Source organism: Leptosomus discolor, chromosome 9 (assembly GCF_034619465.1).
Source record: "Leptosomus discolor isolate bLepDis1 chromosome 9, bLepDis1.hap2, whole genome shotgun sequence".
Classification (NCBI taxonomy): Eukaryota; Metazoa; Chordata; class Aves; order Leptosomiformes; family Leptosomidae; genus Leptosomus; species Leptosomus discolor.
This window is the reverse complement of record NC_141399.1, coordinates 37,135,142-37,150,979: the sequence shown is the minus strand read 5'-3', so window position 1 is coordinate 37,150,979 and position 15,838 is coordinate 37,135,142. Positions and strand designations below refer to the sequence as shown.

At 60.0% G+C, this 15,838-nt stretch overlaps 2 protein-coding genes and 1 long non-coding RNA gene across 3 annotated transcripts; 1 reads left to right on the top strand and 2 right to left on the bottom strand.

Moving 5' to 3' along the window:
- Positions 1-546: 546 nt before the first annotated feature.
- Positions 547-1,016, bottom strand: LOC147414917 (uncharacterized). Its single transcript, XR_015183786.1, has 2 exons — positions 823-1,016; positions 547-739 (listed from the first exon to the last, which is right to left on the bottom strand). It is a non-coding gene; the product is annotated as an uncharacterized LOC147414917 (long non-coding RNA).
- A 5,603-nt stretch (positions 1,017-6,619) lies between these two features.
- RIPPLY1 (ripply transcriptional repressor 1) lies at positions 6,620-8,199 on the bottom strand. The gene is made up of 4 exons (XM_086470681.1): positions 8,108-8,199; positions 7,610-7,685; positions 6,927-6,997; positions 6,620-6,842 (listed from the first exon to the last, which is right to left on the bottom strand). Exons 1-4 carry the CDS (start codon positions 8,197-8,199, stop codon positions 6,620-6,622), a joined length of 462 nt encoding a protein of 153 aa, XP_086326807.1.
- A 3,076-nt stretch (positions 8,200-11,275) lies between these two features.
- CLDN2 (claudin 2) lies at positions 11,276-11,971 on the top strand. Its single transcript, XM_009953019.2, has one exon. It carries the CDS (start codon positions 11,276-11,278, stop codon positions 11,969-11,971), a length of 696 nt encoding a protein of 231 aa, XP_009951321.1.
- Positions 11,972-15,838: the final 3,867 nt, after the last annotated feature.

Genomic DNA, 15,838 nt, shown 5'->3' with positions numbered 1-15,838 from the left:
ATCGGTTCAGCTGACTGATCTGCAAGAACCTATTTACCTCCTCCACCCTCAGGCTCAGTCTTCCATGGGATCAGCCAGATGAGCCAACTCACACTGCAGCAACATGAACAGATGCAGGACAAGGAGGCAAGGGGACTTGCCTCCAAGACAAGCAGAAGTCTCCCATTAGACCAGCTTGGCTGTAACACAAAATACTCCTTCAGTAAGGAACTTGGTGAAGATAAAACGTAAAGCTATCAGCTTCTTTCAGGAGGAGCCTTTTACCAGAATGACTGGCAGGTTTCCTTCTGCTTTGCCTTCCATGTATCCTGCTCCTAAAACAATGCAGCAAGGTGTTTGTGAGAGTATTTGTAAACAACAAGGCAGGGACAAGATCATGGTGTAAGCAACTACTACTGTGCTACACCATGCCATGCTTGGAGGCACTGTGTAGGTGCATTTTCCCCCCATGATTTATTAATGGCTCACTTCAGTGAGAAAGTTTGCAGAGGGCTGAATCGCTGAGGTGTGAACGAAGAGCAGCATGAATGATGTGAGTCAGAGACCTTCCCTCAGAATCGACTTTATTATGCAAACCTTTTTGTTTTGTTTTTTTTACAAGGACAACCAAAAAAAGCGTTAAGAGGCACAGAAGGCATCTTGCAGGAGGGCAGGGATCAGCTTGCTTTGACTTTCGCAGTTGAGAAGGGCTGTTCTGGCTGGAGAGGGAGCAGGTTGGCAGGCCGACCTTCTCTTGAGCCTTTCCAGGATAAGATGAAATTTTACAAAGACATATCCATTCCACATGTGTCCCATACTTTGCTGGAGAATTTCTGGCCTCACCTTCTTTGCCTCCCGCCTTGATCAGGCTGTGGTATCAACTCTCCCCTCCTCGGCACTGAGCCTCTTTCCAACTCCCTCAGCACACCTTGGAGCAACAAGCTTGGCCGCAGACCTCAATGTCAGAGTTTTCCATCCTGGCAGTTACCAGTCACTTGACTCCTTCCCTGCTTTGCTGTGCTGAACTGGCCACTAGGGTGGGAAATAAAAACAGACACACAGGCAGGCAGGTATCACAAGCCACGTCCCGACTGAAAGCATCCTGTGATCATAGTGTGTGCCTCTCCCCACATCCAATTTCCCTGAGGAATCTAGAAACGGCAGAAGAGCAGAACCTAAGTCACTGTTCCCTCCCCTCTTTTACATGGAAAGTGCAAAGAGCTCCCACGTGCCTGGGGACCAGGGCAGGAAAACCAACGGCCTTCAGGAAACAAGAGCCTGTGCAGTTCTCGCCTCCAGCCTGGATGCCCAGCTGACACACAGACAGTTGAGCAGGTCCTGTCCCCAAACCGAAGGGCTGAGAGAACTTCCCAAGGCCCAGCAGCCTCAGTACTGACCCCTTGTGCCTCTCCAAGTCTCCCCACACCAGCTGGAGAACCGGTGCTCAGGAAAGATCAGAGATTTAGGCAGGGGGAGCAGAAGCGAGGCCTGGGTTCACTGCATCCCTGCTGGGTTTCCCGAGGTGCTGCTGGCACCTGGTGACAGGCAAGCTTGGCCACACCGTTACCCCACAGCTCTGCTGCCCAGCTGGTGGGGACACCTCTGGGGCTGCTTCTCTGCAGAATGACACGCAGCTGTGTCTGTGGAGGGACAGCCAGGGCTGCACGCTGCCCGAGAGTGCGCGATGGTGAACGTGCTGACCACCACATCCCCCTCCTGCATGTCAAGATCACCACAAAGGGGACTGCTTGGCAGGGGACGTTGCCACCACCGTGGTCATCTCCCATCACCAGCAAGTGCTGGTGAGCCAGCACCTGAGCTCCGGGAGGGAGAAAAGGCAGCAGTGGAGGAAGGCAGGGACCCAGCTGGGTGCCCTCCTCATTAACAGAAGATTAAACTTGCCTTTTAAAAACACTGCCTGAAGATCTCTGCTCCCCCCCGCACCTAGCACAGCATAAATAATGAACGAAGGCATACCTGTCAGCCCTGGGGTCCTCCTGCCCAGCGTGCCTACTGCCTCCACCTTCATAGCTGGCTCCGGCAACGCTCCGAGCAAATCCCAAGATCCCAGGCAGATCTCTACATTTCCCCATTCACAAGTGCTGTCTTCCTTGAGCTCCCATCACGTTGCTGCGTGCAGCCTCCGTGCAGGCTGCCCAGAAGAGCGAGGAGGGAGGGTTGAGTCCAGCTCCTTACAGACCACACACCATCCTCCACCCTGCACCCTCGCCAGCCTCAGCCCAGCTTTAGCCGCCGGCCCCGAGCAGCCCCACCTGCCAGGCACTTCTTCAGATGCCAAGATGCAGCGAGCTCCCGGCAGGGCAAAGTTAGGCAGCTGCCCATCCACTGGAAACGCAGAGCCCCAGTGCCACCAGACACACAGGCCACAAGGCAGTGTGGCCCCCAGGATGGGCAACTCGTGGGATGCCAGTCACGGGCCATGAGGAGCACCGTGGCTAGGAGATGTCAGCGCAGACCAGCATCCCCTGCAGAGGGGTCAGTCGGTCCACAGAGCCTCAGGGAGGCCTGCCTTGCACAGCAAGCATCACACGAACAAAGCAATGCTGCAGCACACTGGGAGTCCCAGCAAGGTCAGCCCTTCAGCACCTCCCCTCAACCCCCACCTTGCAGAGGGTAAAGAGATGCACAAGTCAGGCCAGACCTCAGATCGCATCCAGGGATAACAGCCTGGGGGATAGCAGGGGTGGCATCCCATAACACCCCTCAAAAAGCACAAGCACCCCTTCCTTGAGAGGTAGCTGCCAAACATCCCCCTTTTCTCCTCCAGCACCACCGTCACCTCTCCGTCTTGACTGGGGAACACTTACTTGCCATGCTGCCTCACTCAGCTACGGGGGCCTCCTGCCTACCTGCAGGGAAGAAAACAGGAGAGTCACTGACAGCTTAAATTTCACCCCCTGAAGCCCAAGACCTCCATTGCCCAGGGTCAGATTCATGCAGAAGGCAGGGTGCTGTCTGGCGGACCCACAACAGTTCCCAGCCAAGCAGTGCCTCTTCAGAGAGCCAAGGAGTCACGCTGCCTCCCCAGTCCTTGCGTGGCCGCTGGGACTGCAGGGGCTCAGGGCACCCTCTGCTGCCCCAGCCCAAGGGCAGGTCTCTGCTGCCCCAGCCCAAGGGCAGGTCTCTGCTGCCCCAGCCCAAGAAGCCCAGAGGGCTGCAGACAAGCAAAGTAGGAAGAGAACTGGATAAATGACAGTCCCGTCTCTTCAGCAGACAAGATGACCCGTGTGTCAGAAGCTGCTGGGAGCAGCCTGGTGCTCTTCCCTTCCACAAGGGAGGGATTACAAGTAAAGTAGTCATCCTGTTTTAAATCAACTGCGCAGCCATGCCAGTTCTCACTTCTGCAACTCCTACCCACAATCTGCAATAAACAGAGCCATACTGTTTTCTCCACTGCCATAAAGGTGACTATACAGCAGGAAAGAGAAGTGCGTGCATCTTCTAAAGGTTGTTGGGTCAAGCTAAGGGCAGCAGCAAGAGCGACAGAGCTCCCTGCACAACCAGGACAACAACTCTCCAGCTGGAAAAGCACATTTGTGCTTCAAAAGCAAAATTAAACTAAACGAAATCCCACAAGAGTGAAACGAAGTCCTGCAAAAGCAGAGTATATCCCCCTCTGCTCACAGGAGGAGTTTCACTCACTTGTTTTTCACGCTTTGTCTTCTCCCTGTGCTTGATGCCCCACCAAACAGACTACCCTGGGCAAACTCATCTCCTCTCGCTTTGTGTGACACCTTGCTGTGGCAAAGCCACGACTCTGTCAGGAGACAGAGGGGACAGGACTAATGAGCTCCTACAGGATTTATTGTAGACGAAGAAGCAAATGTGGTTAGAAGCAGCGGAAACTAAACCACATGCTGATCTTAGGTCCTGGACTTCAGATATTCAGAGTTATCCCAAAAGCACTTGAATCCGCCCAGCTGGAGCAAGGTCAGGGACAGCACAGAGCCATTCACAGGGCCAGCGGGGCTAGAAATGTACTTCTCATTTCAGGTAAAAGGCAGGCGTTCAGACACATAGAAGGGCTGATGCACACCACCACAGCAGGCACTACCACACCTCACCAACAGCCACCTCAGTAAATCCAGCACCTCTCCCTGCCAACATCAGGTTTCCTGTGGTTTCTGAGGTTCCTCCACCAAAAGTGGCAAGAGGCCAAGTAAGACTGGAGCTGTCTCCAGAGGCAGAAAGCACCTTTTTTCCAACAGTTTGTGAAACTCAGATTGCAAACCTCAGACTGGACTTTAAGCAGGAGTGAGGGAAAGCAGCAGAGCACCAGAATTATACAGGAGGAGTCTGCCACCTCCTGTGCCCCACAGCCCACACCAGGAGGCCTTTTCTCAAGAAACTGTGCACCCAACCCCACTTCTCTGAGCCATCCTGGGGGATGTGAGAGCAGCTGAGAGGCTTCTGGAGCCGTGCATTTCCCCGCAGGCTGCTGCAGCTCTGAGCAGGGACCCCCTGACCTGCTTTTGTTGTCATCAGTTTTTACGAAGAGACCCAAACCCGCAGGATGAAAGAACACACAGCATGGAAAACTTGCCACAGTTCCCACACAAAACATCTGCATCGCTCGTCATTACAGGCCTTCTCCCCCTTTGATAGACAGGAGAACAAAGACGCAGAACTAAGGACATTCAAGATCAGATTTGTCAGGACCCCCAGCTCCACAACTCATATCATACATCAGGCAACACATTTAATGCATCAGGAAGATTTTATCTTTAACTTTTTTCCACGAATCTGTGCCAACGCATCCAGTGCCAAAGCTCAAGAGTTGGTTTATTCCAGCGCAACAATAAGCCAGGTCTATGCGAGCTTACAAACACGAGGGATGCTTGCGAGAAGGGCAGACATCCCCGACGCTTATTTTTATTTCCACACGCAAATTCCTAACCACTTCCCCCAGCTCCGGGGAGCAGGAAGAGCCGGAGCACTGCACGCACTGACGCCCAGGCGAGCAGCATCCCTCCTGCCTCCGCGCAGCCACGCAAGCCGAGAGAAGCCTGAAGCCGCAAGGCTGACCTGGCGGACGCCCACCCAGTCCCGGTCCTCCCCTCCAGCTTCCCAACAGGCGTCGCCTCCTCTATAAATACCCCATCGACAGGAGGTTGCCAAGGCAACCGCGAGGAGGCGCGGGGGATGCAGGCGCGAGAGTGAGGATGCTGCAGTCGCACATTCGTGTCTCCCCCGGGCTCCCCCTCTCTCCGCCCCTGCTCCCGTCACCGATGCCGAAGGAGGAAATCGTGCTGGTAAAACATGACGTGCGCGGTGCTGGGAGAGCACGGGGGGCACGCTGGGAGGCGGCACCTCCTCGCCAGGTCGGGGGGCACAGCCCGGGTCGGGGGGACCCGCAGCCGCCCGTAGGTCCGGGAGGCTGCCGGCGCTCCCGGCATCACGTACCGCGGCGGCCAGCCGCCCAGCAGGGTCCTAGCGGTGTGTGTGGGGGGGGGAGTTCCGTGCCAAGAGCCACGGCGAGGAGAAGAGGCTGCACCGGCTCCGCTTGCCAGCGACCGTGGGGTCCCCACGGGCTGCCAGGAAGCCTCGCCCTCACAAATCGGCCCTCGGATCCCTTCCGACCCCCCGCAGCCGGTCCTCACGCTGCCCCTGGCCAGCCTCCGCCCTGGCCCCTCCAGCCCAGCACTGGCCCTGCCTTCCAAGGACCAAGTCCAAATTATTTCCACCACTCTCAGCTTCTAGCGTCACCCCACAGCAGGGTCCCCCTCCCAGCTCACCTGTCCCATCAGCCCAAACGTGAACTTGCCCAGTCGAGCGGGGCTTTCTAGTCCCTGTCGAACCCCACCACCACACCCCCTGCCCTACCGTCACCTCCTGCCCCACTACCACATCCCCCTGCTCCACCGACACACCCCACCTCGGCAGCTCTTCTCTTCCCCAAACGCCCAGAAACCCCTCGCCAGCTCCACGACCCCCGACTCCCACCTCCCGCCCGCCCCAGCACCCCACACAACCGGCCCCACAGCTCCTGTCCCCCCGCCCCACGACCCTGCCTGCCGCCCGGCGGCCCCCCTCGCCCCGTGACCCGCCCCGCGGCTCCTGCCGCCCTCGCCCCATACCCCCCCGGCAGCGCCGCCCCGCCCGTACCTCATGGCGGCCTCACGCCCCGCCGCAGCCGCTCCCTCCCGCCGACGGGGCGGGGAGAGGAAGGCCCCGCCCCCGCCCCGCCTCCTCCGGCCCTGGCCACCGCCCCTCGGCCAATCGAACCCCCCGCAGGCAGCGCGCACCGCCTTCCTCCTCCCGCGGCTGCAATAGGAACGCGGAGCTGGGGGAGTGGGAGGGGATACACGCTCCTCCCCCAACCCGATTGAGACTGGTAGCCAATGAGAGAGGGCACGGCTTCCGGGCGGTGCCTCAGTGGCTGCTGGGAGTCGTAGTTCCCTGCCAGCCTGCAGCTCTGCCGGGGCTGGCCGGCCGGGCGCGTCCCCGCGGCCTCTGCGAGGGTGCGGAGCCGGACCGTGGCCACTTCACCCGTGAGGGCCGGTGGCCCCGGGTGGTGGGGTCTGTGCCCGCTGCCTGCCCACACGCTGCCTGCGGGGCAGGTGTCTGCCTGAGCCTCCTTGGTGCCACCAGGCCTGCCCTCGCCTGCTTTACCGCGCCCTCACGCTGGTCTGCCCAGGCTGCCTGCCTGCGGCGGGGGACCTGCCGCCATGTCCTCATCTTCTTCCTCCTCGTCTTCTTCCTCCTCATCTTCATCGTCCTCCTCTTCCTCGCTGCCTGAGTCCTCGTAGAGGCAGAGGGTGGCCTGCACCGGGAAGTTCTGCAGCAGCTTCTCCCCCACGTCATACAGATAGTCAAAGGACTTGGACTTGGGCCAGAGGAGCCTGCGTGGGGAGACCCGGGGTGAGAGCCCCTGCTTGCCCGCTGCCCTCGGTCCTGGACAAGGGCGCCGGCAGCAGGGGACATACCTGACTGGGTGGTGGAAAGACACCGGTGCTTTGTTGGGACTGCCATCCCCTGCTGCTTCCCGAGTCCAAGCCTGAGGAGACACGGCTGGGGTGAGACCTGCCCTGGGGCTCCCGTTGCCCTCTCCTCCTGGCACAGCAGCAGCAGGGTGCATGGTGGCCCCGGCTGGCAGCGGGGACCCCCGTCAGCGGGGGATGATGCCCCACAGACCTTACACACCCCTGCAGGGTCAGCCTGCCCTGTAGCCAGCACCTCCCCCCTCCTCCACCCCTGGGTTTAGGTCCTCATGCCCCCGCAAAGGAAACTGCCACCTACCCCTGCCGCCAACGGGCTTTCTGCCAGTGTAATCTCCCCCCCGTGCTCGACAGCTCATGCCAAGGCGTCCTGCTAACCCCCTGAGGAATGCCTGCAGGCCTGGGAACAGGGGGCCCTTTCAGGCTGCCGCAGCACGGCTGTGCTGGCTGTGGCTACCTGGGGAGGGGGTCTGCCTGGTCCTGCCCCAGCGAGGCGGTGAGGCTTGTGGGGCAGAGGGACGAGGCACCAGGGGAGGTGGGCACAGCACTGCCATGCAACAGTGCGGGGGGTGAAGGAGTCTGAGGTGAGAGGCTGGTTTTCTGCCAAACAGGGACGCCAGCCCTGCCAGTGGGAAGCTGCGGGGGGATGTAGCAGGGAGTGTAAGACTCACGGTGTCCGTCTGCTCCCTCCGCTGCCCGGTTCCCTCCTCTGCTCGGGGCAGCCACGGTCTCCACAAAGGCACGGATCTAGGTGCAGAGAGCAGGTTCAGGGCGACAGCCGCCCGCCCTGGCCGGCTCCCCCCTTGCCTTGCTCCCCCCCACCGCAGCCGCGCACCCCCCACCCCGCAGTCTCACTCACTCGGCTCAGCCCCTGCCCGGGTGCACGGCTGGGGTGCCGGGCACAGGCAGGTGCACTCGCACCACCTCGGCTCCAGTGCTCCTCGCCCTGCTTCAGCCCCCCAGCACCCCTGGGAGCCCCCGGCGCTGGTCCCCAGGCTCTGCACCCTCCCTCCCACCCACAGCCGCTGGGATCAGAGAGGTCCCCGCCAGAGCACAGAGCCACACAGCCTTCCCCGGAGCCCAGCTAGAGCCTTCCCCAGCCCACCTCCGCACACCCCCTGCTCTCCCCACCCTCCCCAGTCCCCCCAGGCTGCGCAGCACCCAGGTACCTTTCCCCTTGCCCCAGCCCCAGGGCAGGGCGAGCACTGGCCACAGGCACCGGGAGCCCGTGGGGAGGCAGGCAACAGGCATCAGCCTCCATGGTGGCAGGCAACGGTGTCCCTTCTGACGCTGCAGACCCTTGGCAAGGACACCTTTATAGTCCTGCCCCGGCCAGTGACTCATGAATTTTTCGAGGCAGGGGCAAGGGCAGGGGAGCAAGGGAGGGGGGGTGCAGCGGCAGTGGTCCCCAGGGTGTGAAATTTGTCCCAGTTGTGTAAATAGAGTGTCAGGGAGAGGCCGGGGGCGGAGGGGCTGCGATCTCTGGTGGAAAAGCAAAACACAGAAGGGAAAAGTTAGACACCATTTGTGAGAAAATCCCCAGGGGGGAACAGGGGAGGGCAGAGACAATTAACAAGGATGATTAAGTGCTCTTTGTAGCCACTTGCATAAGGGAGGGGGGGACGTGGGGAAGGGATAGGGAGTGCTGGGACAGCATGATGGGCATGGAATGGGGACAGTGCAATGGCCATGGGATGGGACAGCCTGATGGGCATGCCTTGGGGACAGTGTGATGGTCTTGTGATGCAGACAGCACAATAGGCATGATGAGGACCATGTGATGGGCATGCTCTGGGGACAGGGTGATGAGCACAGGGTGATGTGCATGTGATGGGACAGTGTGATGGGCTGCAGTGGTGGCAAGCACAGAGCAACCAGGAGGCAGGTGATGGGATGCTCAAGAGAGGACAGGGAGGGAAGACAGATGGCAGGGGTGGACCCCAGGTGCAGGTAGGCCAATGGTCCTGCTCAGGCATCTATGGCCCCTGCTTGGATCTACCCGGGGAGCTGCCAGGCCCCATTCCTGCACTGCTGGCACGGTGGGGAGAGCACGTGGTTGCCCAGGCTCCCTGCCCCCTCCTTTGGCTTTCTGAGGTGTGGACCATACCAGAAGGTACAGAAAAGCCTTCTCGATACCAGGGTGCAAGGCTTGTGCTCCCACTCCCCCAGCACCCCCACACGTCACGTCCCTGCCTGCTGCTCCTGCCCAAGCACTCCAGGCAAGGTGCCGCTGGCAACCAGGTCACCTCCCGCTCCAGGGAGTGTTTCAATTTGGAACAGGGAAAGAAAATAGCAAATGGTCCCTGCTGTAGCTCTGCTATCAGCATCCAAACACCCCTGTCCAAATGCCGGCTGGACCTGCTCAGGTCCGAGCACAATTTGTCACCAGGGGCCCTCCCTTCCCCTCTCCATCTGCGGCAGCCGGCAAGCAGGAGGGGGCATGGGGCCAGGGCAGCCCTCATTACTGTCTCCATTTGCTCCTCATTTGGGCCAGGAGCCTTACAACAACAAACCCCGCGGAGGACAAGCAGGGCCAGGAGGAGTGAACCGAAAGCCCGAGACCATGCTGCAGACACAGAGAGTTCAACCTGCTGGCATTTCACTGCCCCTCCAACCCCAGCATGGGCAACACAGCCCGAAGCGGGCACATGGAAGGTGCCACACAGTTCACCCACCGGCCACCAAGGCTGACACCACCAGGTGACAGCAAGCCACAGACCTGAGACACTTAGGCAAACCTACCCGGATAATTAACAGACAACAAGCAAAACGAGGCATCCCAGCTCCCCAATCCTTCCCGATGCCGAAAGGGTTTAATTCTGATCTGCAATAAGCCTCTGATCCAGGCTGAGATTTGCAGGTGGATTTTGCAAAGCCATAGCTAAACAATTCTCAGTCCCTGATCCCCAGGGCCGGGGCCCCGGCTTCTCGCCCTGCCCCTACCAGCCACCTCCGGTCCTGGGTGACCCCCGGCCACGGCCATCTTCAGTCCTGCACCGCGTCTCCAGCCACCTCCGTAAGTACCGCAGAGCTCCAGCATGACCCTCCCGTGCCTTTTTGCCAGCACCCCGAGCACCCCAGGTGTTTCTTTTGCAGCAACACCCCTGAGATGCAGTGGGAGGTTTTTGTTAGCGCACAGGAAAGGAGACAGAAGGTTAGGAAGCTTTGGTACCAAACATTTGAAGTGCCAGCAGGGGGACGGGGAGAGGAGCAGAGGCACTGGGTGGAGGTGGCACTCTCAGCCAGGAACACTCCCAGGGTGAGATGCCGCCGGTCGCAGTGTTGGCGTGGTGTGGTGTGGGCTCAGCCCAGTTTTGCAGGACATCGTGGGAGAGGGAATTTTGAAACAAGGCAGAGAGAAAACAAACCACCCCACTCCGCTGCCTCTGCCAAACGCCCCCACCCATGCCCAGGGCTGTGGACAGGAGATGGCACTGGCAGAAACCCCCCCGCTGGCGGCAGCAAACACGAGCTGCACCCTGGAGCTGCACCCCGGTGTGCTCACCCCGCTCAGCTGGGGCACTCCCAGGAAGCATCCCCAAGGCGCTGCCAGTGCGCTTTGCCCTGATGTAATTCTGCCCCCTGTGGACCTCCAGGCTCTCCTGGGGACACAGGTGTCACTGTCACATACAGCCCTCTCTATCATTGTCCCCAGCAGCACGGAAAGCCCAATAGCCACGGTTCAACTTCAGGTGGGCACATCCCGTTGTCCTGCCGGAGTCTTGGCAGCTCGGGGTGGGGGGGTGGGTGGCTGCAGATGCCTTGGGTGAGCCCCGTGCAGATGGGGCACAATCCCCTTTCCTCAGCTAGGGGAGCCTCAGGGCCACCGCCCGAAATCATGTCCAATACATCCCGAATAACATGGTGCAGCCACAGCTTTTTGGCCTCCTTTGCTTGGGACATCACAGAAGACAAAGGACCCCCAGGAAGGCAGCAGGCACTTTCCCCCCACCAGCAGCCAGCTCTCCATCCCTGCCCACGGCCCCGGTGCAAGGGAGGGCTCTGGCGACCTTCCCGGGCAGCGCTGCTCTGTCTCTGAAGTCTGGCTGGGGAGATAGCAGAGGTGAAAGGGCGCTTGGCGCTCCTCCACAGGCTTGGGTCAATCGTTAATCGGGGAGGGATTGCTTTCCGCTCCTGCAGGTAACCTCTCCTCCCCCCAGCTCCCACCCACGCGCCAGTGCACGCACAAAACCCGCAGCCCCGGGAGCGGGGTGGAGCTGCAGCACGGCAAGCGGAGCTGCCGGCAGGGCCATGGGAAGGTAAGCAGGCGGGAGCGAGCTGCCAGCGCGCCGGGCAAGAAACTGCAAGCCTCAGAGAGGTGACAGCCAGCCCCCACCATGGTCTCCATGGGGCTCCAGCTGCTGGGCTACGCCTTGGCCTTCCTGGGCTACATCGGGACACTGACGGCCACGCTGCTGCCCAGCTGGAAGACCAGCTCCTACATCGGCTCCAGCATTGTGACAGCCGTGAGTTTCACCAAGGGGCTGTGGATGGAGTGCGCCACGTACAGCACGGGCATCACCCAGTGTGACATCTACAGCTCCCTGCTCAACCTGCCCGCCGACATCCAGGCGGCCCAAGCCCTGATGGTGAGCTCCTGTGCCATCTCCTCCATTGCCTGCCTCCTCACCGTCGTGGGCATGAGGTGCACTGTCTTCAGCCAGGGCTCGCCGGGCAAGGACCGGGTGGCTGTGGCAGGTGGCATAGTCTTCATCCTTGGGGGACTGCTCTGCTTCATTCCACTGGTGTGGAACATCCATGTGGTGCTGCGGGATTTCCACAACCCCGTCCTCCCCGACAGCATGAAGTTTGAGCTCGGAGAGGCACTTTACCTGGGCATCATCTCCTCTCTCCTCTCCCTCGTCGGTGGCTTCATCCTCTGCACCTCCTGCCCTGCCCGGGACCCAACAGCCACCTACACAAGCACCCACCAGCCCCGGTTGCTGGCAGGCAAGAGCTCCCGGCCCTCCGTCAGCCAGACACAGAAGACTAAGAGTGAGCTCAACTCCTACAACCTGACAGGTTACGTGTAGCAGCTGCAGGTGGGAACCAGGCTGGCACCTCTTCCGGCTCCCCAGAGCATGGCTGGCACTGAGGGAGCACGGTAAGGGGAGAGGACGTGGTGGCATCTCCTTTGCTCAGCCGTCTCACTCACGTGCTTCAGGGGATTTGACTCACTCTCTCCCCAGGGATCCTGAGAGCTTTGTGACTGCTCAGAGATCCCAGCTGGTGGTTTACATCAGTGAAGGACCCTGAATCCAGCCTCTGCTCCTTCGTCTGTGCTGCCAGCCTGCGGGCAGACCCTGGCACAATGGGACCCCAGCCCACAGGCCAGTGAGCCTGCCTAGATGGAGGCGGGTGGGCTTGTGCCCCCAGGGACCAGCCCACTGGCTCTGGAGGTATCACAGTGGGGCCAGGGTGTCCATGCGGGTCCGGGGTCACTGTTGCAGGGGTTGAGTGCTGGTTGCAAACCGATGTCGCAATAAATCTGTGTTTCTAGCCAGGCTGTGGCTGAGCTTTCTTCCGGCACCAAGGGGCTCTTGGCATCTCCCCCAGCAGGGTGGGCTGTGGTGGGTCCACAGTGCAGAGGTCACCCCTGGCCCTTGCTCTGGTCTTCCCCCCACGCTGTGGGCTTTGCCACCCAGGAGCCCAGGTGGGTGGGAGCACTGTTGGGGGCAGAGGAAGAGGGGTCACTCCCCTGCAAGGTTTGTCCCTGCACACCACACTGGGAGGTCGCCCTCTGCCACCACTGCGAGGGTGCCAGCGGGGCCAGTGCAGCTCCCTGGGGGCTAATGGCAGGCAACGACATCCCCCCTGCCCAGCCCCGCTCACTTCTAAGGGTGCAGGTATCACTGGGACCGGGGTGTGCACAGGGGGTTTGCTGCCCCTGGGTGCATGTGGCACATCAAGGTCCCCAGGCAGTGGGGAGAGCCCTGGTGCCACTGCATCTCCATCCCAGGATGCTGTGAGCACCAGCACCCAGGAGGCAACATGGTCCTGAGCACCTGAGGCAGCTGCTGGCCACCAGGGAGGCTGAGCACCTCAACACAGTTGCAGGGGGGTCTCACAGGAAGGTCTTGAGCCCAGGGGTCCTTGCAAGGGATGTTTTGGGAGGAAAACATGAAGCCTCAAGGGATGGGCAGGCAGGGCCCAAGACTGCTCCACGCGACCCTTCAGTAGCGGTGGAACGCGCTGCATGGTTGCAGCCCTGCACAGTAGCAACAGCGTGACGGCTCGCACAGGTTGCCGGTGGCACCAGGGGATGCTGGGTGTGTGCCAAGGCACAGCAGGAGGAAAAGAGGTGCAGGGAGCCCAGGCCCGCAGCCCACTGAGGAGCAAGTACGTTTTAACCACCCTGCCCCCTCCGACATGCCATCAGAGGCAAGATAACCCCTCTGCTGCCATGCCACAGCACGGGGCTGCCTGAGGACCCCCTTGCCCTGGCTCCCTGTTCCCCAGGAAGTAGGAGGCTTTGGTCTACCTGCTGGCCCCTCATAAAGCAATTTAGATTAGGTCCCAGAGAGGAAGAGACCATGTTACCTGCTCAGACGTCACCACCGTTACCCTTGCACCAGTGAAAACACGTTTGCTGTGGGGTTAACATGTTCCTGATAACAGCAAGTCACATTTTATCCCCTTCTCACAGAGCAAGGGGCCACCCAAGGACCCATCCCCAGGGTGACGCTAGCTGGAGGGGACCATTTTACCTGCTCAGACGTCACCACTGTTACCCTTGCACCAGTGAAATCTCGCTTGCTGTGGGGTTAACATGCTCCTGATAACAGCAAGTCACATTTTCTCCCCTTCTCACAGAACAAGGGGCCACCCAAGGACCTATCCCCAGGGTGACGCTAGTTGGAGGGGACCAGGGTGGATTTCAAGGCAAAGACCAGTCACCTCCCTTCCATGGCCAAGGAACAAAGCGCCACCTCAGCCCAAGGCCGGCTGTTACTTATTGCTGCCCTGGGGAAAAAAGAGCCCTGGGTGCAGAGGATGGAAAGCACACAAAGGGCTTAGCCTGCCAGCTGCAGCCCCCTAGGAGATGCCGCGAGTTCACTTAAGTCCTTCAGCCATAAATATTTTGTTCCTGGGCAGCTGATGCAGAGAGGAGGCGAGAAAAGAGTTGGTATGAAAGATCATGCCTCTGAAGAGGAGGAATTCCTGGGCACAGCCTCCTCACCACTCACCTCCCACCCTGGTCTGAGGAGCCAGACAGCACTGCCTGTGTCTGCAGGCAGAGGCTCCGCTAATTAAACAAAGGGGCATTTGAAACGCTCAATTCAGAGTTTGATTGCTACTGCATTTATTAACACTTTAATTCAAGCAGCAGAAGGGAAGATTTCTGGTTTTAGAGTCAGCTTTTGCACAGCTTCTGCCCCAAAGGAGAGAGGCAGCCGGCACAGGCAAGGCAGGCAGAGCTCGGATATAGAAACACCCATGGTTTGGACAGACAAGCATGTGGTAGAGGTACTGCAAGGGGCCACAACATCCCCAACAGTCCCTCGGGTTTCTTTCTCTCCTGTGCAATGCCAGACTCCCGTTCCATGGGTGCAGCACGCCGGCTTCAGCTGCCCTCCTGGCACAGCAGAAGAGGAGCTGGCAAGCATCACACTGAAAAAGGGGCGAGCCTTTCCCCAGCCCACCATGCCTCCAGCCCTGTGGAGGGGGAGCCCCTGCGTTAATCATGGGTGGGCTCAGGGAAGGGAAGTTTTCTCCTCTCCAGCTTACCCGGCCTTGAACTCACCCAAAGATGTGCAACTTGGCAGGCTGAAAAGGGTTTTCCACTTCTTCACCAGCAGGAGTGGATGGGGAAGGGAAGGACACTGGGTGCACGAGTGCGGTGGCGGTGGTTATCTCTGCCTCGCGCAATAACCATGTTCCCCTTTGTCGATAAGCTGGGTCCTTGAGGGCAGGCCAGATGCAGCCCAGCCCAGTGCCAGGGAGGACGGGAGCCCAGACTGCCCCAGGAGCCAGCCTCGCTGGCAGCGAGCGTGAATGAAGTGAGCCAGCCAGCGCAGCACAGAGCCAGCCCCTTGGGTTGCCTCTTGCCCCTCACCAGCCCAGTGGGCAAAGCTGAGAGTGCTCTGGGTTTTACCGCAGGAAAGCCACAGGGAAGCATGGCCCCATCTCCAGGCAGCAGCAGGACGCAAGGGGGACAGGCAGCCAGGGGGAAAGCAGAAGAGGGGCTGGGAAGTGGGCTGGGTAGGGAACGGCTCCCTTCTCAGAGCTCCTGGGCTGGAGCCCTCACCTTGCAGGACGGCATGGTGGAGCAGGGAGCCTTGCAGCCCCTTGCTGGAGTGCCAGGCTGCAATAACTAATCACCTATCACAAGGAAATGAGTCCTTCCCCTCTCTTCTTGCTCTGGATGGTACCTCAGATGAAGAAAGGGGGCAATAAAATACTAATATGCCCTTATCTTCAACAGCAATAGAGGCTCTATAAACGCCCATCACACCCAAACCTGCAGCCGCACCTGGGCCAGGGTCTGCAACCTCATCAGATGGTTGTGAGAAACATTCAAAAAGTCCTGACTTCTTGTGCTGAAGAGCGAGCAACACGTGCTCATCACCAAGGCCTTTGCAACCAGCCCTTGCCCACCAGGCACCCCCACCCACAGCACTCCAGGCAAAGCACCCTCCTGCTTCCCTGGCCCAGCAGTGCCCAGCCACTGCCCCATGCAAGCAGAGCACTGGGTAGGGATGCCCGGGTGGTGAAAGGGCATAGGTTTGTCCCAGACCTGGCCAGATCCCACACCTCCTGCCTCCCTGGAGCCCTGCAGGCAATCGGAGCTTAGCTCCTTCTGGCATCCCCGAGCTGCCTCTTGTTGCTGCCTAGCACAGCTGGTCTGAAGCAGCAGCAAATAATCCACGCAAGCTCTCTGAGGAGTATCGGGCCAGGTG